The sequence below is a fragment of the Dendropsophus ebraccatus genome, chromosome 2 (assembly GCF_027789765.1).
Source record: "Dendropsophus ebraccatus isolate aDenEbr1 chromosome 2, aDenEbr1.pat, whole genome shotgun sequence".
Classification (NCBI taxonomy): Eukaryota; Metazoa; Chordata; class Amphibia; order Anura; family Hylidae; genus Dendropsophus; species Dendropsophus ebraccatus.
Genome location: NC_091455.1, coordinates 148049703 through 148073891, shown reverse-complemented (window position 1 = coordinate 148073891; position 24189 = coordinate 148049703). Strand labels below are relative to the sequence as shown.

Genomic DNA, 24189 nt, shown 5'->3' with positions numbered 1-24189 from the left:
GGGGCATAGGGGGTGGGTCTACTGCCCCTAGTGCACTGATCCACCCCAGCTGTCCCGTTCTGCTTATAGTCATTAGAAGGGGTGGGCCAGCCAGGGGTAGATTTGTGCACTGAGGGATGTAGTACCAAAATGCCTAATAAGCCCAGGGACATAGGGACATATCAGCAGTTAAGAGTCTTGCTAATAGTTTACCTTTGAAGAGGTTGTCCGACCGTTAAGAGGTATCTCTTTCCTTAAAATAGGGAATAAGTATAAAAAGTGGGAGGAAGGGAAGTGACTACTAAAACCACCTGCAATCTCAAGTATGAGGCCACAAGACTCCAGTCGGATAGGCCTGTCAGTCCATCTTGTGCACCACTACCCCATTCATTATTTCTGGGAGCTGCTGGAGTGTTTCATTAGTGTGATAGAGGGCGATTGTCAGTTAGTGTTTCAGTTTCCCTGTTTGGATTCCTAATGAAAGCATGTTTTTTTCTCCATAGAAATTATTAAGAGGTTCAGAATTAAGTGCACTCAACTTTTTCTTAGGATAGGTTGACTGGAGTAGTAGAATCACATCTATGATACTTTATTGTGTATCAGATTTATAGGTTGTAGAGATGAAATGTTTTGAGTGGTAAAAAAAATGTTAACCCATTCAAAGGGAACCAATCAGCCCAATTGGGCTGATTTGGTTCCCTGGAGCACAGTATAAAGCTCCTGTGCAGCTCGCGGGGAAGTTTAATCCCCCCATGCGGCAGGGAGAGACGTGGCAGGTAGTCATCTGGATGGCTCCCTACTCATGTCTAGTCATCGCCCTTTGCCTGTCAGTGAGCTTGGCGAGGATGAGTGACAGGCAGAGAGGTCTGCTACTGGCGCAATTACCCAATTAATTTGAGAGAATATCGTCAAAAATGTCTTGACTTTTCATTAGAGATTTTTTCCACTGCTGAACAGGATTATCATATCTGTAATGCTAATTTTAAGTGTACATCATAATGCTATCAATCTTGAATCCTTTTTTTTCCCAGAGCTATAGAGTGACATGGCTGCAGAGCTTTCTTGTCATGAGATAAAAGAACTTTCAATATTCGGCCATAAAGAACTTTTGATATACTGTGAACCACGATGGAAGATCCTGAACTTGGCTGCCCAAATGGGACAGAAAGGTAAGAGTATTATATATATATATATATATATATATATATATATATATATATATATACATATATTTTATGCCATGACACAAATTTATTAATGCTTTCATCAGAAAACCAGTGTAAAATAATTGCAATTGCAATAATTTTTTGTGCAACATTGAAAGTTTTTGCACATTGTTCTCACAGGAAAAGATACAATTTTTTGAGCAAATTACCAATGAGCATTGTATCATAAGTGTAAAATCTACACAAATGCTACATTCTGTTTTTTAATTTAACAATATTAGATTGGTGGGGGTCCCAACCTAGCCACAGCTATCAATTAGCCATAGGTGCCATTCTTGAACAAGCTTTACAACCATATTATTATTTACAACTGCTTGTTCCAGGGCACAGGCAGAGGTCAATCGGCAGAGAAATAGGCTTTTATAGTCTTTATAGACCAGCATTATGGTACGTTTACACAGGCAGATTTATCTGACAGATTTTTGAAGCCAAAGCCAGGAACAGACCATAAACAGGGAACGGGTCATAAAGGAAAGACTGAGATTTCTGCTTTTTTTTTCAAATCCATTGCTGGCTTTGGCTTTCAAAATCTGTCAGATAAATCTGCCTTTGTAAACGCACCATTAGGAGACAAGATTAGGGAGATGTGGAACGCTGGCAGCGGATCAGACTAAACTGGTGCTTTAGTCTGCAGAAAGTTCACATATGAAATACAGAACTGTGTCTCCTCACACTTGTTTCCCTGTGGGAAAGAATCCCCAGGTCACAGGAAACTGTTGGAAGTATCACATGTGTATATTATTTCCGATTTAGCGATAAGTGAGAGAGGACCTATCAATAGTACAAAGAAAAACCTAGCAACCTAGCAACCTGGGAGGTTCTAGAGCAAGTCTGTGGAGTTCAACTCCTGCAACAAGCCTAAACAACAGGACTCCAGCTGATCAAAACGTTTGACATGTCTGAGTTAGGCTATGTTCACACAACGTCAAAAATAGAGACAAGGCGGACGATTTTCTTATTTAAAATAACGTCCGTTTTTGTCGCGATTTAATTGACTGCAATGGCAATGCATTGGAGTCAATGGGAAGACGGACGTCCAATGAACACTATGCATTGAAAAACGGACGTTTTTGCCTCGGACGTCAAAATAATGAACATGAACATTATTTTCGGACGTCTTTTGCAAACAGCGGACGTTTTTTATTAGTTGTTCACACACAGTTCTTCTTTTGTAACCGTTCTTTCTCCGTTTTTTCTATTAAATTCAATGGACTTTTAAATTAACCCATAGCTGCACCAGGACGTTACTGAACGTCTTCGTGCCGCTATGGGAGTTCAGAGGGGGGTCGCGCGGCGACCCCCCTCTGAACTGCCGCGATCCCGGGTGCCGCATGTAGCCGGGGATCGCGGCTATTAGCGGGCACGGTCCGATCGCCGTGCCCGCTAATTAAGTACTTAGAAGCAGCTGTCAAAGTTGACAGCTGCTTCTAAATACTTGCTCATCTCCATCCCTGGTGGTCTAGTGGGGGGATCGCCCCCCTGCGGCGTGATTGCGGGGGGCGATCCCTGCATCCTTCCCAGGCCGGGATCTGCGCCGTAATGGATCTCATGGATTCATGCAGTATAACTATACTGCATGGATCTCTATGAGAGATCAGAGTGCATATACTAGAAGTCCCCCAGGGGGGCTTCTAGTATATGTGTAAAGTAAGAGAAAAATGTATTTTTAATAACACAAAATCCCCTCCCCTAATAAAAGTCTGAATCACCCCCCTTTCCCCATTTTATAAATAAAAATAAATAAATAAATAAACAAACATGTTTGGTATCGCCGCGTGCGTAATCGCCTGAACTATTAATTAATCACATTCCTGATCTCACACGGTAAATGGCGTAAGCACAAAAAAATCCCAAAGTGCAAAATTGCGCATTTTTGGTCGCATCAAATCCAAAATAATTGTAATAAAAGCGATCAAAAAGCCGTATATGCGCAATCAAGGTACCGATAGAAAGATCACATCATGGCGCAAAAAATGACACCTGACACAGCCCCATAGACCAAAGGATAAAAGCGCTATAAGCCTGGGAATGGAGCGATTTTAAGGAACATATATTTTTTTTAAAAGGTTTTAATTTTTTACAAGCCATCAAATCAAATAAAAGTTATACATGTTACATATTGTTGTAATCGAAACAACTTAAGGAACATATATAACAAGTCAGTTTTACGCTAGGGCGAACAGAGTAAAAACAAACCCCCCCAATAAAAAATAAAAAAAAAACATTTTTTTTTTTCAATTTCACCACACATATAATCTTTTTTCTGGTTTCCCAGCACATTTTAGGCAAAAATTACATCTGCCATAGCAAAGAACAATTAGTTGCGCAAAAAATAAGGGCTCATTTGGGTCTCTAGGTGGAAAAATGCAGGCGCTATGGCCGTATATACACGAGGAGGGAAAAACGAAAGCGCAAAAATGAAAACTGGCTGTGTCCCCTAAGGTTTAAGACACACTCAAAGGGCAATCAGTAATCCCAAACTAAAATAATGTGCAAACATCAGTCATTGCACTAAGGGAAAGAAGGCTGCTAAAAACGTCCGTTATTTTAGACTCAAAATAACGGACGTCATTTTAAACGGAGCTAAAAAAAACGTTGTGTGAACATAGCCATACATGTCAAAAGTTACTATAAACTGACAGTATCACTTTAGGTATAAGTTCAACAGAAAAATGTGTGTACACAGAAGTGTGTACTGTACCTGTTTTTTCTCTGGTAATAGAAAAAAATGAACAATGACTGTTTTGGTACAATGATACTTTTAGTCTGTTTTGATGTTATTTCTGTTCATTTACTTGAAGGAAATCCGTTTCTTCATGAAAAGTTAACATGGCCTCCTTACTACCCTATCTGAAGATTCTGAAGGCCACCAGATACATTTCAAAACCTTTGTGTTACCTAATGTATGTAGAAATTGATTCTGATTACAAACAATTGCTTCTTTTTTTAAATTCACTTTAATTCCACTTTAAATAAAACATACAACCTTAAGAAAACGGAAGAATAGTAGTATAATTATAATATAATAATTAGTGTTAAAAAACAAACGTGAAACAAAAAAAGGGTTACAATCGTTTAACTCAGTTCAACTAATCCAAACACCATTTATTAAATATATGAAACATATGGTGCGTTTACACAGGCAGATTTATCTGACAGATTTTGGAAGCCAAAGCCAGGAATGGATTTGAAAATAGGAGAAATCTCAATATTTCCTTTATGACCGGTTCCCTGTTTATACTCGGTTCCTGGCTTTGGCTTCACAAATCTGTCAGATAAATCTCTCAGTGTAAACGCACCCATAAGAAATACAATTGTGTCTGTTAGGTAACCATCCAGAATCCTACAATGCTCTGTTTTTGCTGCCTGACACCCTCACATTACTGCAGCAAGCTTACTCCTGGTCCTTTTCTAAAAATATCATTAGCTTCTGCTTTTTAAAGGGGTAGTGCGGCGCTCAGAAATTATTCACAGAATAACACACATTACAAAGTTATACAACTTTGTAATGTATGTTATGTCTGTGAATCGCCCCGTTCCCCGTGTCCCCCCACCCGTGTACTTGGAAGTGTGGTGCATTATACATACCTGATCCGTGTCGGGTACACGGGTGGGGGTGGTGGGACACGGGGAAGGGGGCCATTCACAGACATAACATACATTACAAAGTTGTATAACTTTGGAATGTGTGTTATTCTGTGAATAATTTCTGAGTGCCGCACTACCCCTTTAAACTCAGCCAGGTCTCTTACTTAGTGACTGAAGGTCAATTTACAGACTTAACCTCTAGCATGATGTATACCTATACTGAACTGTATATGAACCTGCTTCTCCCACATTTTAGCTATTGTCCTAGTCTTTGGAGTACCACTGCACCAATATTTGCTGTTTTTTGTTCCTGGCCTGAACTTTTAGGGTTTGTTTACACAGACAGATATTTCAAGCCAAAGCCAGGAACAGACTATGAACTGAGAACAGGTCATAAAGGAAAGACTGACATTTATCCTCTTTTAAATTCATTCCTGGCTTTGGCTTCAAAAATCTGTCAGATAAATCTCTCTGTGTAAACGCACCATAACTCTCTTTGTTTCTCCTTTTGGATTGTCTAGTTGATCTTCTTGTTCTGACTGACGGTTCTTTCGGAACACTCTCCAGTTATGTCATTGCTGCCTTGTCTTACTATTAACCAGTTATTATGTGACCGGGGGAACTGACTCTGGATCTGGTCCCAATTTTAAGTTACGTTTACTAAACGTCTTAGGCTACATTCACATCAGCGTTTGACCATCTGGCACCATTCCGTCTTCCTTTTCCGTTTTAGAGTAAGCAAAACGGAAACTGTCGGATCCGTTAAAATCCCCATAGATTCCCATGATATTTTATTGTGCTCCGTTTTCCCTAATTGTGCTCCGTCTGCATGCAATCCGTTCAAGATCCGTTTTTTTGAACGGAAGAAAAAATTGTGTTTGCAGTATTTTTCTTTCCGCTTAAAAAAACGGATCACGAACGGAAAGTGCACTTCGTTTTTTTTTTTTACATTGTAGTCAATGAGGACGGATCTAAAACGGAAGGTATTATTGTTCACATCCGTTTTTTTAATCCGTTTTTGCACTGAGCATGCGCAGAAGCAGCAAGAAATTAAAGAAGAAAAATAAACTGATAGAAAAACGGATGCTGACTGATGCAAACTGATGTACAAAAGTCAGTTTTTTTAAGCCAAAATACAAACGGACCATTAAAAAAACATGAACATTTTGCAATCAGTTTGCATCAGTCTGCTCATCAGCTTATGCTCATCCGTTTAATTAATATGGACGGATCCGTTAGAAACAAAAAAAACGCTAGTGTCGCTGAGCCCTTACCTTTATACCACATTGTAACAATCTTTGTGCACAGGAAAGTCTGGTGATAAACACTTTGCAACCCTATTACAGAGGGCAATATCTTACATTTTCAGCTCTGCTAGTATAACACTTGAGAAAACTATAGTCACAAAAAACTTTTGTTTACATTAACACAGTGAATTGTACAACAGACTGTAACAAAAGTCTTATCAAACCAAACTTTTTTTGTTTGCAGTACACCAGGGCTGGAAAGCAAGAAACACGCAGGTAAGATAAAAATAAAAGAAAGATTACTGATGATGTGCAAACAGAAATCTAGATCAATTTCTTTACTTGTGATTGGAAGCTATAGAAAAAAATAATATGTACATAATATAGACACTTACATAGATAAAAATGTTTCCGGATAAAAAAAAAAAAATCATAGCCACCTGTTACTGGTTATTACTGTGTGTGCTGGAACCCATGGAAACCAATCAGATAACAAAGTTAAGTGTAGTCAGAGACCAATTTTTACTAATGGAAAAACAGAACACAAGCAGAGATTGTTCAAAGTGTTGTGTCCCTTATAATGGCTGTAAGCACCTTAAGTCTTGGCTTCTGCTTTGCCTGTGTTGTGGTCTTGGTGTAGTGTGAGAAAGGGCCTATGTGTGCAGTGGATAGCAGCTAGTCTCCACCAACTATGGAGCTGAGCTCAGAGAAATCTTAGATGTACCTGACAGAGGAAAGCTAAGAAATGCTAAATCCTAGTAATATAATGCTCAGAAATGCTGCTAGTCCTCAGGTAAACATATCAGCTTATTTGGAAAAGTCATGTAAAAGTTTAGTTGTCAACAGAAAAAGACCATATGATCCATCTAGTCCGACCTTTTTTTTTAATCTTAGGATAGTTATGTTTATCCCAAGCATGTTAAAATTCAGTTATTGTAAATTTCCCCGTTTCTTCAAGTATCTACTACTCTTTCAGTTAATATTTTCTTATGTTACTTCTAAACTTTTCCCTAACTAACCTCAGATTGTGTCCTCTTCTTCTTGTGTTCACTTTCTTATAAAAAACAACACTTCCCTCCTGGACCCTATTTAGACCTTTAACAAGATTAACAGGGACACATTTAACACTTTGGACATTAAAGGGCTACTCAAGCCAAAGCTCGCTTACTGTGTAGCTCTGGCCGTCGGTAGTGTTGACTTGTGAAAATGCTGCCCATCTGGCCCGACTGCATTTCAGCGCCGTCATATTTTGCTGTTACATCATCTTGGGTGTCTTACAGTGGGCGTCTCTTCTTACAAGATGAGCTGCCCTCCTTTTCACAGACAGTGCTTGTATGCCGTACTCTTGAAAGTACAGCTGACAGGGCAGAGCCACTGGCCTCACCTTCCCCACCTACCTCTGAACGTCACTGGGGAGCAGGGGCCAATGGCTCTGCCCTGTCGGCTGTACTCTTGCTTATCGTGAGAGTATGACATACCAGTGCTGTCTGTGAAGCGAAGGGCGGCACATCCTGCAAGACACCCAAACTGACATGATAGCGCAATATTGCGGCGCTGGTACACAGCTGGACTGTGATGTGAGCATTTTCACAAAAGTTAACACTTCTGCCGGTCAGAGCTGCACAGTAAGTGAGATTTGGCCGGAGTATTCCTTTAAGTATTACTCCTGTCACTCATTTTCCTTCAGACTATACAGATTGTGTTGCTGAAAGGGGCATTCCCATAGCAACTAACATAGTTTAAAGCGTTGTCTGGTGTAAAATTGATAATTTATCATACTGCAGGAGCTACAGGGAACATAACAGATGTGTATCCTTACCCATCACGCTCCTCTGCAGCTGCTGCTTCCGAGACAGCCCAGTGTCTGTGTGGTGCCCCACTATGGGTGTCGCTATTGGTTACACCCTTCATAAAAGCCTGTGCTTATTGTACTTGAGTGGTGATGAGTAGTGAGAAAGTTTGCCACTAGAAGTCTCTGTATTAGGTATGTGTACTCAGATGCTGCACGGCTGAAGTATGTAAAGGGTTATTGTTTATTTGTGTGTTACATGGATCTGTGGACCTATGGGAATCTTTTCTTCTTCTATCCTATAATCTCTCACTTTACTTCTCCTACTGCACTCTTTACCCACTCAAAGCGCACCTTAGATACGCTGAGGAAGGAAGTCACAAGGGTGACAGGAAGTTTAGTTCAGTGCAGTGTTAGATTCCTCACTGGAGAGGACAAGTCAGAGACAAACCCAACCCATGCCGTAGAGTAGGAGAGTCACAGTGCAGGACAGTATCCACAGGCCGAAATAAGCTGGGAACTGATACGGATAGAGCAAAGTTGCCAAGGCCTATGAACTCTATCTCGCAGCGCAGTTGTCAGCAGGAAATCCTTAACATTCCGCTCATCCCAGGTAACAAGGTCTGGGGCCTTGTGTCACCCTTATAGGATGGTTCAGCCGACACTGGTGGACATTTGGTGGTGCGAAGACCCAAAGGTCAATACACGGGGACAAGTATTCTCTTCTTTTGCTAAGTATTCTTCTACTTCATCCTCCAACATACTGGCAGAGCACAGTACTACTTGGTTTGGGACTCTCACTACATCCTTCTCTCTGCTACTTTGCTTCTCTGTATCTCTTGACACGCTACTCAGTCAGCACGACTGTAATCTTCACTGTATTCCTATCACAGATATGGTTGTTGTATTATCAAGTGTCTTATAAAGTGGTTTATGAAGGGAACTCTCAAGTTCCCTGTGAAAGCAAAGCTGTATACCTTGCTGCACACAAGTATTTCTCAAGTAAATAAAAAGATTATTTATGATAAAGAGACTCTGTGATTCTTCTCCTCACACCGACACAGTGTACCCTACAGCCTTCGGACATTTCCCCTTTCTGTTAGTGGCAGTTCCAAAAGTCCGGGAGGTTCACTACACCACTCCGGCGAACCGTGACTACACTATTCCAAGGGACCCCGTAGCAGCCCGGCAGGACACTGTCCACAGGGGAACAAAGTACAACCGGCCTTCTAAACTAAAAGCAGGCATGCCATCACACCTGTGTGCCCAACTGCCACTGGTGTCAGGACATAACATCCTAAGGCCTGGCTGTATCTCGGCCAACCACCACCGGAGTGGCATCACACCACCACCAAGTGACCGGCCTTTCCTCCGACATAACACCTTGGGGGTACACCAAATCTGCCCCTGTCCTCTTCTTCAAAACTTCCTCAGTCGTGCTGTGCAGATAGTTATTGACCGCTCAGCATAAACAGCATAGAGATCAGATCTAGTGCAGATTTGTTGCTGCAAATTTTATGTAACTAAATGAACACAGAATAAAATCTGCAGTTTTGATTTTTCTGCAGATCTTGTACATGTGAATGTATCCTTAAACAGTAGGTTACTCAGCTATATTCTTCCTCCTTTGATATCACCCCCTGCACTCCTGCAAAACACCAGTACCTGTCTTTATGCCATCTCTAACATTATGTCCTTACTATTCCTAAAACTCAATCTCGCTAAAACTAAACTTCTTCCCTCTGCTAACTGTGTGCGCTATACAAATAAAAGCATTATTATTATTATTATTATTATTATTATTATTATTATTATTATTATTATTATAAGGTACAGGTGCAGAGTTTGGACATGTGCAGGACACATGTAATACTCACATCTATAATCACAGATATGTGTATATATCTGACCGCCTTCTGCCTACACAAGTTCAGAGACCACCATATGAGGTAGTACGAGTCCCAGGTCTCTTTCTCTGGATTAATCTGCCACTGAAGATTTCCCCAGGTAGACGAGCGTGTGTCAATAAGATGTTTCGGCCCTTAGCAACTGTGCCTTACTGGGGATCAGTCCCTCTGCCTTTCCTTAAGAGGTCACTATCCTAACTTGGTGTGAATCCTCAGTGTAGGTAAAGCTTGGTCCTATTCCTCTTGTTACCCCACTTCTGTAGCTTAGAACTACATAGCGGGTGCAAGTCTAGCCTAGACTGGGCACTTCTCTCCCTTCTCTGGCTAGATCACAACTAACTTCTCACAGGAAACCCCAATCTGTGCCACATAAACTAAGGGTAAGAGAGTGCAACAAGGGAAGCACCTGCGATTGGTTAGACAACATAACATAGCTAAAACCTGGTGAAGTACTGCAGCTGTGCACAGGGGAGAGTGAGACACCTAGTGGCTGGAGTCGAAAAATCACAGCTGCCAGCACTTGGTGTGACACCTAACATATATACAGTACATTCAGATAGGTGGAAAAAACTTAGTGACCCCTGTACCGGGACACTACATAATCATAATGTTTGGCTCTGATCTATCCTTATCCTTATCCCCATATTCAATGACTTTCACATTCTTGTCACCTCCATCTAAAAATCATAACTAAAATCAGTCCCTTCCTTACTGTTAAATCAGCTAAAACTCTCGTTGTCACTGTAATTCATTCCCGTCTTGACTAATATAATTCCTTATTGATCGGCCTTCCCTTCGCTTAACTCCCCTCCTCCAGTCTATTCTTAATGCAGCAGCCAGGCTCATCTCCCTATCCAGCCACCATACCAATGCATCCCTCTTGTAGCAGTCACTACTTTGACTCCCTATTAAGCAAAGAATTCATTATAAACTGATTCTGCTCTCCCACAAAGCTCTCTACATGCCTTTATATCTCCTCCCTCATGTCTACCCTACCTGTGCTTAACGCTCCTCTTACAACCTACATTTAACATCGTCCTCATTTCGCATCTTGTGAGCAGGGCCCTCACTCGTGTATGGTTTGATAATTATATGTGTATCTCTGTAATGTCTGATTTTTTTATGTATGTACCCCCAGAATTATAAAGTGCTGTGGTATCTGTTGGCATTAATAATTATCATTATTAGATTGTTTTCTGAGAAAACATTCCCTTTAAGCCATAATTCAAGGCAAAAAAAATAAAATAAAATAAAAACTAATTTGAATCCTGGCAAAAAGTTTTATTGCTGCAGATGTCAGTTATTGATGTACCACATACGCTGTTTATCTAATCTTCTGTTAGTTTAGTTAGAGGCACAATGACAAGGCGTATGATCATGTGAAAACTCTTTGCTCACAGTCATAGTAGTGCAGGAAGTGGAGAAGTCTGGCCATGGTGAAATTCTGAGAGCCGACAAGGGCAAGGGACAAAATAACATTCAAGGATTGCTCACCTCTCCCTGTGCCTGTGATGGGCCGCCTGACCGGCTTCCGGACCCCCACCATGTCTTCACTTGGGGGAAAATGCCTGTCTCAGCTGATGGATTGTGTGTTCAGCCAATCAGTGACTGCAGCTGTATCCTGTCCCAGTCACTAAGCGACCAGACCATCAGCCGAGTCATGACATCGGCTCTGCTGAATATCCCGGAGTCCAGGGGGGATCCCGGAACGGCAATCCAGCATTGGAGAGCCACAGAGGGAAGGGAGTTAATATTGTTTGTTATGTTCCCCCGTGTCCAGCCTTTTGAAAAATTGCTGTGGCAATTTTCCTTTAAACAACTTCAACTTCACAGATTAAAAATCTAAATAAAATAACGCTAAAAATCCTTGTAATAGGAAAACCATATACTCTGGATCCTTTTAGCATAGAGTAGTTGTGTTATCACTTTCATGTTGGATGATGATGATGATCATGATGATTATTATTATTTGTATTATGATAATTTGTCTTCATATTGTTATTAAATAATATACTAGTGCTGTGCCTGGAAAGTCCAAGGGAAGCCCAGATGAACCCAATGCACACATTGTACAATGACATAAAAAAACCTACTCTCCACATAAAAATGAGAGATTGTAGATGAGGAAAATGCTACTGTATATACAAATTATATAATGATCAGAAACAGTGCTACTCCTCATGTGTCCTAAAAAGTCTACTGAAAAAGCAACTATGGTTTAACAGATCTGCTGGTTATGTCTTGGATTCAGGTACAGTATAAGGGAACACTTATTTGTTCTTTTTTGGCCATTCAAAAACTGCAGTAGCGGCCAGATGATCTTTTCGGCCACAGTGTTCTAATGCGGGCGCATCCGCGCATGCCGACAATCAGAACTCCCCACAGCACAATGTGCAGTGACTTGGTTTTCTACGGCCGCCATTCACTGAATAGCGGCCGCAGAAAACGGACATGTAATTTGTTTTTGTGGCGCCGCAAGAGATCCTAGGATTCCTAGGCAGCAATGGACGCATATTTCCATATAAATCACGGCCGTTGTACAACGGCAGTGGTTTTACAAAAATATACGGTGTGTGAACATAAGCCTAAGTAGGGTTGGCAGGAAAGCCACCACTAATTTGCATATATATATATATATATATATATATATATATATATATATATATACATATATGCACAGTGGTGCCTTGGATAACAAGCATAATTTGTTCCGGAACCGAATTATGCTCCGGGAATCCAAATCCACTCTTAAACCAAAGCAAATTTTCCCATAGGAAATCGCTGAAATGCAGACAATTGGTTCTACACCCCAAAAATGATGATTATTTATTCTGAATAACATGTAGAACAGATGAAACAAACAATGAGAAACAGCGACTGTAAATAAGTCGTATAAGTTACTGTACAGTATAGCAATCCGTATGTGGAGTATAATGTATAATAAGTGCATAAACCTGAAAATACAGAAGCAGTTTATAGATACTGGATGAAACTGCAGATCCCCATAATGCAGTAGCCTAGTACAACAGGCTAGAATAGAGAAGCAAGGCTGCTGTCAGAGGTCTGTGTGGCCACATAACAGCAATGGGGAAGGGGGTGTGTTCAGGATGGACCAATCAGGAAGTGAGAATCACATAGCTGTGCAGGAGGACAGTGACAGAGACTTTTCTGTACAGCAGTGTAAATGGCTGAGTGTAAGTGAAGGCACATTATAGCAGCAGTGTGTATAGCTGAGTGAGTGCAGGCAGATTATAGCAGAAATGGAGAGGATGGGAAACACAAGGACTGACAGAGACTGCCGGAAGGAATGAGCAGGGCAGATGTGGGCACATACATGGAGCACTCTCTGTCCAGGGAGAGAGGGGTTACTGCTATGAAGAGATTACCTCCACAGTCCTGTCTCCTGATGCAAGCCCCAGCCTGAAGTGGATCTGCTATGATTTGGAAGGTGAGGGAGACTTCCTGGGTCAGAGTTCAGTGTTGTAGACCACTCTATGCAGATCATGCCCCTCCCCCGCTCCCCCTCCCACACAGTACAGGGAGCTATTAAACCAAAGCAATGCCTTAAACCAAGTTAAGTTTTGAAAAACTGTGAGCTCTTCTTGCAAAATGCTGTTAATCCAAGTTACTCTTAAACCAAGGTACCACTATATATATATATATATATATATATATATATATATATGGTTCTGGAAGGCTTGGATTCCTAATTTGTAGAGATTCAACATGTTAATCACTGCAATGTTTTTCAGCTATACCTGATTTGAAGCCTACTGTAACAGTAGCCACACAGATGAGATATTAGATTATTATAGGGATAGTGTTGGTGGAATGTATCAATGCTTTTACCGGATAGATTGTATTAAAAAAAAAATCACTCACTTTTGCACATTGCTGTCAATTTTTGTTCAATGCTCTAAATTTTTTGTGCAAAACATGGGAAAAGTAGCAAATTTTTCCCAAGTAAAGCAATTGCTCAAAATTTCTTACATGTTTACACCAAAACCTACACAAAACCATTGATAAATTCTCCCATTTTTTCTTATTTCTATTCTATGAACCTGGGTGCATGCTGTAGTCCAACAATACAATAGTATAATAACAACAATAGAGTTGGAGAATATTCTAGTGAAAATTTGTAATGTACCTATAGTAATAACATACAGCTCTTGATTAATATTTGTTAATTTTCCTGCCTCACTATACAGGTTCCATGTGCAGAATGGGGATTATTAATTTATCTGTGAAAGACTATATGAGGTAAGGAATATTTTTTAGAGTTAAGACACAACACATAAATGTGTTGTCTTGCATTTAGTTTTTTTTTTTTTTTTTAATTCTGAAAAATAAAACAAAAAAAAACAAAATCACCTTAGTTCCCTTATGCTCCTATTCCAACTCATAGTGGGCCCCCTACCAGTCTCTACTCCCTGGTCCTTCTCAACATGGAACATTTAACAGCTGCAGCTGATCATTGGCATTAGTGGGTCATTTCCATGGCTGGTGATTTGCTGCAATAGTCACATGCCTGCTGAAAAATCTATTTCTATCTGGGGTAGTTATGCCCTATCCACAGCATAAACTTAGAGATTGAATGTGGGCTGTGTGTACTGCATTCGGCTTTCTTTGGCAGCTCTGTAGAAAATGAATGGAGCTGCAGCACTGTAGTGGGAATTTACGATCCCGTTCTTGAACTCAAGGGGGTTCTAATGGTCAGACTCTCTGCGGTATTATAGTTATTCCCTATCCTGTTATCCTGTGCATATCCCTTTAATATATCTGTAATATGTCTATAGCAAAATTATTTATAAACACATTACTTAAATGGCAAAAAGGAAATATGCGAGTCCTACACTGACAGATGTAAAAGGCCCATACAGGAACTGCTGACACTTCAGATTAGAAATATCTGTTGATGCTATACAAATTATTATTATTATTATTATTATTATTATTATTATTATTATTATTATTATTATTATTATTATTATTATTATTATTATCCCAGCATTGGAGTCAGAATGTTTAGATTTTTGGTATTATGAACATGTTTTCTTGCTTCTATTATATCATATTATAGGACTAATGTAAAAAAGAGGTCATACAGGCTCCCTGTTATCTCTCAAACTGAGCTCTATTGGGGAGATTTCTCAAACATGGTGTAAAGTAAAACTGGCTCAGTTGCCCCTAGCAACCAGATTCCAGCTTTCATTCCTCACAGACTCTTTGGAAAATGAAAGGTGGAATCTTATTGGTTGCTAGGGGCAACTGAGCCAGTTTCACTTTACACATGTTTGAGAAATCTCCCCCTATGTGTTTCCTTCGCCATTTTTTTCCCCATCCAATTTAATGGCTTTCTGTCTGTAGCCCAACCACATATAACATCTTCCAGTTATAACATTTTTCCCTCACAATCTATTTAGCAAACATGTAGCCCCTATCTGATATCTGCACCCACCTCACCTACATCAGGCCCTAATCATTTTTCACCTAGACTACTGTAATGTGCTGCCCATTGGCTTTCCACTAAACAGACTTTTTCCTCTTGTTCAGTCCATTGAGAACATAGCAGCCAGATGAATCTTTCTGTCTAGTGGCTATGCTAACCTCTCCGCTCTTGCTCAGTCATTATGCTGGTTAGCAGTTTCTTCAAGGATTACATTTAGGATTCTTATATTTCATTGTAAGGCAATGTTTAAACAACATCTTTATTAGGTGAAAAAATACCAGTTTTTTTAAATGACGGCCATAATAATGTATATGGACATTATTTGTGGACGTCATTATAATACTAGAGCAGTTATTTTGAAAACAATGGCTGTTATTTTGAATAAAAAGACGTTGTGTAAACATAACCTTACTTTGTTTTACTGTCTTGCAAGATTTCTTGATTCTTAATTCTTTTGCTAACTTATATGTAAACTGAGAACAAGCATAACACCAAATAAACTTTGATTAATGTTATTTTGTTAGAGTAAGGGGAAATTTCCCACTGCATGCTTCATTTTACCCTACATGTACTGTTTTGTAACCGGTAGCTACAGTAGATTGTATTATATTATAATACATTTACTAATAGTTTAAATAATCTAAAACTAAACAGTGTTTTATAGACTGTAATTAAGTTTCCCTTTGATAATAATACAAAATGTTATTACAGCATCCTCTTCCACAGCAACATATTATATTACAGTATTGCATTGCCAAGTATTCACTCCTTAACAGTGTACTTTGCTATCCATAAAGCCACAATATTTCCCTATTAGGATATTTTCCATAAAGAATGACTTTGGTAGCTGACAGTCACAAGTCACATCTGCGTAAGTGCCTTCTATTTACATCTTGTACAGCTTAGGTAGCCCAGGAGATTTGGAATTTTCTGTGTCTAATTCTTCTTAGTGTTTGTTTCAAGTACAAGCATTCATCACTAAATTATTTTCCTTCCATTCTCTGAATAGAAGCATCATGAATGCTATGCTAAGCCCTAAAAGAATATTTTTTACTTACATGGTGAGAAATTTCCAAATCGGTAGACTAGTAAGTAAAATATATAGCCAGAGCTCACAAGGTCTGCTTTTGCTTTTGTAGGAATTACACCCCGTTATTTTGGTCTTCAATATTTCCCCTGACTTTGAGTGTGTATATCTTCTTATTTAATACTAGTAAATTATTCAGCCATTAAAACCATCCACATCACTCAAACTCTGCTGTATCTGTACAATTTTTGTGTAGATTAAGTATGCCCCCGTTTAGAGAGTGGCTAACCTACACTTTGGGTGCTGGCGCGAAGTTCCAATAAAAAAAATGATACATAGAAACCAATCTGCTTACTTCTTTTATTTCTAACCCTGAGCTGGAACAAGATAAGAGTGCTCTGCCACCGTCACTAGTGGTCTGCTATCCTCCTGGTTTTGACCCTTTGCCTGCCTCCTCCTGACTTCTGTTTCTGAATTAGTAATTGGGATACTGTATGATCTCTTGCCTGTTTTCTGGTACCATCTCTGTTCTTGTATTGCTACTCCAGGTTTGACCTCTGGCATGTTTTGCAGCTTTGCTTTGGTGTTTTGGTTAGGCCTATGGCATTACTGTCTGCTTTTTGACTAGTATTATTTACCTTTTTCTTTTCCCTGACTGGCCACTGTACTTAGTAGTGTAGAGACGAGAATGCACTTGGTAGCTGCTTTTGTGGGGCAGATAATACAAGTAGGCAGAGACAGTGGATTGGGTTCAGTTCAGGGCTTACTGTTCCCCTCAGATGTTCAATTCCAAGGTTTCTTATTAAAATGGTTGTCCAGGATGACAAAAAAAAAAAAAAAAGCAGATAATTTCTTGCAAAGTGATGCTGTTTCTGGAAGAAAGCAGCAATGTTTTTCCAACATTAGACAGCCCCTTTGATAAATTTCACAGAAAAAGCACTTCAATAGCACTTGTTTCTTTTAAAATGTATTTGTTTACATATTTGAAACTTTTAGCTTAGATTTGTTGCAAGGCGTCATTTGCATTATTATTGAAACAGTTTAAAACAAATTGGCAAAATATTTAATTTCTCTTAGATTTTGTAAACCAAAACAGTTTTTGAATTGGAATTATTAAAATATGTTCCTGTGTCTGTTCCTGCTCTTAGAATATCTTCCTGCCTTGACCTTCTTGTACAAAGGGACAGATTTATTCTTGCAATTTTTTTTAGGTCAGCCAATACAAATCTTTTTTAATCCCCCTGGAGGACTTGTACATGTACTTGTTATAATGCTTGTACAGTACACTGCAATGATGATTATTTGCAATGTACTTTTGTTTTCACAATCTCTTTAAAGGAGCACACACATGACAACCATAGGGGGGCCCCACAGGAAGGCAACTAGAAGCTTGACAAGTCAATCTAGGGGCTTAAATGGCTAGCATCAATGGCTTATCATTGATGACCCATGACCGTGGCTGTCAGTATCAAATATCAGCCGGTACCGCTGGGTAGGAGCCTGCTCCATACCGCTTTAACCTACATTTGACTTATTGTATATGTTTGTCAAATGTTGGGATTTTAATATTTGTTAAAAAAAACTGCAATGATTTGTGTTAACTAACAAAGAAAGGCAATATTTAATTGTGGGACAAAACCTTAACCAAAACCAAAACATGGACCTCACATTTATATCCAGGTGAGGTTTACTTTTCCAAAAACATCTTATTGTTCATGCTCGAGACTGGATGAAAAATCTCAACATGGACTACAATAGTAGCAATACCTAAGAATAAATTGAGGAAATAGGATATTGATTCCTTTGGAATTCCTTTGACATGCAAACACTTAGCAAAGGGCTGGGATATGTTAGTAAAGGCTTATTTACAGGTATGTTGCTTGTATTACAATGCTTACCCTTGTAGTTGGCCAAAGACTAGAAACTTTAGATAGCTCATTAAAAACACACAAGTTACATTTTAACAGTTTTGCTTTAACTTATTAAATATATTAAAAATAAATAATATTAAATATTTTTAAAGCATTTTATTTCCTTAGTTTCATTAAATTATTAATGGAAGCATGTTAAGAGTATCTGATCTTGTAGGCAATTTGATCTTTGTCATTCATATAGCAAAAAAGAACACAATTTCAGAAAAAATATATTTTGAAAGTCATGGCTAAAGAAGCTGTGTTCCCTGAAGGTTAGCAGCTGATTCACCATCTGTCATAAAGCAGGATACCTTCTGTCTCATTTACAGTATAATTAGCATTTGCTAACACCTAACACCTTTATTCTCACACCTACAATATGCTACCATATTTTGTTTTCCAACGTAAGATGCTGAGACTTGAATTAGACACATCTTATTTTATTTTCTCATTCTATTTCTATTTTTTCCTTATAATATGCTTAATTTAAGAGTAAATTAAAAAAAGAAAAAAAAGAAAAATGTTTGATCATGAGAACCATTGTGACATATAATTAAAATGAATTAAGTTATTTGTATTTGTCTTTTCTAGCTCTCTACATAATTATATAGAAACATTTTCAACAGCAAAGAGTGATGGATCCACCAAATCTGCTCGAAGTCTTCCAACAAGGTTCATTCCTTGCTAATTTTAGAAATATTTCTTTAAATTACTAACACTAATGACAAGTATTAAGGTTGTGCAATAGTGTGTTCAATAAAAGACCCTTTGTGCATTTAAACATTAGGCTGGTTTATGACACTGTATCAGATGCCCTTCCTGCTTTATATGTGATAACATCTAGCACTTACAAGAATCTAACCTGCTGTTATGTTTCTATAAGATCGAAGATATTGAGAAACAAGTAGGGATGGTCCGACCTGCCGAGAAAAGGGAGGACCGCCTGGAAAACCGGGATACAGCCACAGCCATAGACTGTATCCCAGTTTTCTAGGCTGTCCGCCCGCTTTATCCACCCTCTCCACAGAGGTGGAAGACAGCGGGAATCATTGCAGAGAGTCCGGGTTCGTCGGCAGGTTCGGACCATCCCTAGAAACATTGTAATTTTCTTACCTTCACCCTGAGCACCATTTTCCTGCACCCCTTATTAATATGTTTATTGGATGGTTTGGTGCACTGGGGGTGCTACTACAGTCCTTGATGCACCAATCCACCTGCCCCTACTACAATCTATGGTGTACTTATCCACTGCAATGATGATCAGCTAGGGTGAAGTCAACGCAGAGCTGCTTGAATATGTAGGCTGTAGATCCTTTGTAGCCTCACTAGACACACAGTACTTTACTAGTTTCTGCCAGAATCTGGTTGCAAGAGTTTTGTTTATATCTTCTACTTGCTAAATGCTTGACCACAGGAAACACTGACAACCTGTGTGTAATGTTGTATCCACTGACCTATAGACCAATAGTGACCCAAAGCAGGAAGTCACTATCTCTGCACTCTTCAGTGGCTGCTCAATATTGACTTAATCTTGACTGACTTTTGCTGTGCACATAGTGGGACACTGCACAGACAGAGTTCAAAAGGGCTCCCGAATGCCTGTCAAAGATAGAAAATAACCTATGGGCAAAACATTAATAAATGTATTAAATGGGTTAAAAACAGAAATCACTAATGACAAAAATCATGGGTACGTTGGGGGAGTAGGTAGGATGAAATGAAGTAGACTGCATAGGGCTGCCTAAATCAGTGCTAGGTTTTGGTTCTTTGGCTTTGTGCACTCAATAATTATGCAGGAAAACAGTGGCACATAAGCCTCATAGAAACATCAGACAAGGGATAATATTTTGGACTGAACGTATATTAAATTAGATAGACACTGATTATATATCCTATGATATAATAAGAAATGAAAAATATTTTTTGTAAGTGATGTCAAGTACAGTTAAATCTTGCTGTCAACTGTGTCTTCTGTGACCTTTGCTGACTTCTGTAAAGCAGCAGGGAAGCTCCTCCTAGACCTAGCTGTGCATCCTCCTGATAGGAGGCATTAGACTGCCAGTGTATGTTTCTACATTGGCCTATACACTAGTACTAGACATGGGGGTACTTAGCTTGGGTACATCTCTGTACTAAATTTGTCAGTATTTGGGTATGTCAACACAGGCAAGGCAAGATATAGTGTATTTCCCACACCAAATCGTGCAGATTTTGTTACTGATGTTTGCCACTGTTCATTGTGGTGTAGAATCATTTTTAGGGTACATTCACACGTACTGGATCCGCAGCAGATTTTCTGCTGCGGATCCTTAGCAGATTTTATCTAAATAACTGAACACAGCATCAAATCTGCACCATCAAATCTGTTGCGGATCTGCTGCGGATCCTGTATGTGTGAACGCACCTTTAGTAAATGTGTATTTAAAAATTTGCCAATTTTGTTGCAAAACAAAAGTTTTATTTGCAATAAATGCAATGTGTATCCAGAACATAAATAGTGATGCTACACATTTAAAATCCACATCAAAGGTCAAATTCTGATGAAACAATATCTACAAATCTCATCAAGTTTGCTGCTACTTTAATATGCTGATGGTCTTCTACACACATATGTATATCAGAAAATGCTCAGTGTATCGATCCCATGTAAACATACCCTTACAGTGTAGATTAAAGCCTGCTGAGGTGGTAATCCACTATAATGGCCTATTGGGTTTAGGGCATGTGGGACCCTAGATGCAAGGATCTACTACTATTAGAAGTCTACAGACTTAGTACTATGACCCAGAAAGAGTACTGTATGTCATGTATAATATGAACATGTTTTTTTCTTACAGCATCTCAGAAATGTTGAAGCTATGTGAGGCAGACCCAGTGGATCTTCTTATTGACCTTGGATTTGGCATTGATGAACCGGATATCTGCAATAAAATTCCTTCCCGTTTCATCATGACACCTTCTGAAGCTAGAGGAATTAACACTCAAGTATTTTTAGAAGCACAGAGGAAAAGGTTGGAAATTGAGAATCCTAATTTGTGTGGTAAGTACAATATATAGTGAAAAACAAACTGAGGATATTTATTAAAGCTAGTGACCTTCCTGTTTACTTTGGGCACTCTCTGATGTTTTTTCCCTATGCCATTTCTTTAGAATTATTCGGGACATTGGGTTCCATAGCAAAACTTTGTATGGAATCCTGCCTAGTGCTTCAGCAATATTTGCTAATTTTTATTTAAAACAAAGGAATTCTTCACTTTGGACATTGATTACTTGTTAGAATGTATGATGCCAGTAGTTGGCACCTGTGTGGATTGTCCTGGCACTCACTGCCTCAAGATGTCAGTTGTTGCTCTTCTTCCCTGCCACCAGGCCCACACACTTTCCATCCTCTTTGTACTATGGCTCCTAGTCTAGCCCATTAGGTGCATGGCCATGCTCTTACTGCAAGATCAGTTGCATGCACTTCTAATCACTGCTTCACCTCTCTATGTCTGCTCTACCAGTCACCTGTGCCTGAAGAATTTTGTGATTTTTCCATAGAAAATGTTAGTGTGTTCTCATTGGACAAGCTTCCCCAATCTCTCATTTAATATAAACTGCAGATGCTAGGCATAGCTAGAGATGAGTGAAACTAGAGTTAGTTCAGATTTGCAAAACCTCTTAATAGGGCTGGGCGATATTGGCCTAAATCAATATCGCAGTTTATCATATATGTAGCTGCGGTAACGATAATTGGACGATAACTATGACACGCCCCCTTTGTAATACAGTTAGTGGGCTACTGGAACAGTATGTATCACTTGCCTTTACTGGGCTACTGGAACAGTATGTATCATGTGCCCTTAGTGGGCTACTGGAACAGTATGTATAATGTGCCCTTAGTAGGCTACTGGAACAGTATTTATAATGTGCCCTTAGTAGGCTACTGGAACAGTATGTATCATGTGCCCTTAATGGACTACTGGAACAGTATGTATCACGTGCCTTTTACTGGGCTACTGGAACAGTATGTATCATGTGCCCTTAGCGGGCTACTGGAACAGTATGTATAACGTGCCTTTTACTTGGCTACTGGAACAGTATGTATCACGTGCCTTTACTGGGCTACTGGAACAGTATGTATCACGTGCCTTTACTGGGCTACTGGAACAGAATGTATTAATGTACCTTTACTGGGCTACTGGAACAGTGTGCATCACGTGCCCTTAGTGGGCTACTGGAACAGTATGTATCACTTGCCTTTACTGGGCTACTGGAACAGTATGTATCATGTGCCCTAAGTGGGCTACTGGAACAGTATGTATAACGTCCCCTTAGTGGGCTACTAGAACAGTATGTATCACGTGCCTTTTACTGGGCTACTGGAACAGTCTGTATCAAGTGCCCTTAGTGGGCTACTGGAACAGTCTGTATAACGTGCCCTTAGTGGGCTACACCAGGGACACTATGAGTCACTTGAACACACAGGGTACTGGAACAAATACACCTGCTGTTGCTGCTGCTATCTTTGTCTTAGCACTAAGAAGTGCTTTGGATTCAGAGATGACTTTTTTTGCTGGATCTTAGCCCTTAAAGGACTTTTGGGTTCAGTAGTAAGCCTGCCTGACCAATAATACTATAAACCTATCTCTCCCTGCTCCAAGTTCTTTCACTGGCTAGGTTGAAAGTGCATCTGCGGTCAAGAAGCGGGAGCCAAATATTTAAGATTCGAGGTCATGTGGTTCAGCCATCCAATAAGGGTAGACGCGGTTCTCGTGATGCAAGCGTACTCCTTGGGTCCCTCACAGCCTCCCTGAATGGTGATTGGATTAAAAAAAGCGCCAACTGCGATGGGAGGGATTTTAGACGTTTCCCGCGTATTCGCCACACTATTCGATTTAATTCGAATCTTTAGAATACCGCAATATTTGATCGAATACTCGATCGAATCGTATTCACTCATCTCTAGTCCAAACATGTTCATGTTTTAACAATTAAACCAAACTAAAATATATTTTCTTATCTTCTAGGCCGTTTTCGCCAGTTAGAAGTCTTGGAACAAGTGACAAGTGCATTTTCCTCATTGTTGAATAATATTCATACTATTAAAAGTAATGACAGTCAAAATTCAAGTTCTGAGAGAAAATCAGCACTTACTCCGGAAAAGAGAAGACGAATACGACAGCTTCTTTGGAAATTCTCTAAGCAAGTGAAAATAGTGGATGAGAACATAAGCCCAACTATCATTAAAGCAGAAACAGAAATACCTAAGGAAGACCAAGAGCCTCCAGGGCCATTAAAAGATTCCAGTAGCTTAAATGTCTTCAGAAAGCGGAAACATAGTATTGACGACAGCCATTTGGTAACTTTGTCAGCTGAGGGCTATGAAAACACACCATCTGATGGGCAACAAGCTGAAGCCAGTTCACTTTCTGTACCGAAACAATGCAGTCATAGTGACATGGCCGTCAAAATCAGAACTCTTAAGGGTTCCAAAGTGCTTTCCAAAACATTGAAAAAAACTGTTCAACAAAGACTTCAGTCTCCAGATCCAGAGTCATTTGAAATGGAAGAGGTAAGTTCAGCACAATATGCAAGTTGATGATAATATTCAGGCTCCTTTTTTCATCCACTTTAGCATAACACTGGGGAGTTTAGGTCCTCATTGAGGAAAACCTACTGGATTATGGAGACTTACTCCATTGAGAAGAGTGTGCAAATTAGCACACCTCCAGATGGAAGAAAACCCAGTATTGGACTGAGGTGTCTAGGGCACTTCAGAGAAATTAACCCCTTCCCCCAATATGACGTCCAGGGACGTCATGAAAAGCAGTGGCAGAATGCATCATGACGTCCCTGGACGTCATGCTTTCCCTGCCTCCCCCCTCTGTCCCTGGGTGAGATCGGGCAGCAGGAGGAGGCTGTGTCACACAGCATCCTCCTGCTGCCACTGCCCGGAGGGGAGCCGCGCTCCCCCCCGGGCAGTTAACCCCATAAACGCCGCGGTCAATGCGACCGCAGCGTCTATGGGGAGATTCAGTGTCCCCCGCCGATCGGGCGGCGGGGGGAGGCTGCAGAACGCTGC

The 24189-nt window shown here is 39.8% G+C and overlaps 1 protein-coding gene across 2 annotated transcripts in view; it reads left to right on the top strand.

Annotated features, from left to right (window-relative positions):
* ITPRID1 (ITPR interacting domain containing 1) overlaps positions 1 to 24189 on the top strand; it is a 116978-nt gene that overhangs the window by 45823 nt on the left and 46966 nt on the right. The window contains exons 3-9 of one of the 2 annotated variants that reach the window (XM_069958469.1): positions 1011 to 1148; positions 4007 to 4108; positions 6285 to 6316; positions 13945 to 13996; positions 18717 to 18797; positions 20963 to 21165; positions 23135 to 23679. In XM_069958469.1, the coding sequence (XP_069814570.1) occupies positions 4035 to 4108; positions 6285 to 6316; positions 13945 to 13996; positions 18717 to 18797; positions 20963 to 21165; positions 23135 to 23679 (987 nt within the window). In that variant the 5' untranslated portion in view covers positions 1011 to 1148; positions 4007 to 4034. The remainder of the gene's footprint in view (positions 1 to 1010; positions 1149 to 4006; positions 4109 to 6284; positions 6317 to 13944; positions 13997 to 18716; positions 18798 to 20962; positions 21166 to 23134; positions 23680 to 24189) is intronic. The other variant, XM_069958470.1, reaches the window with a different exon arrangement.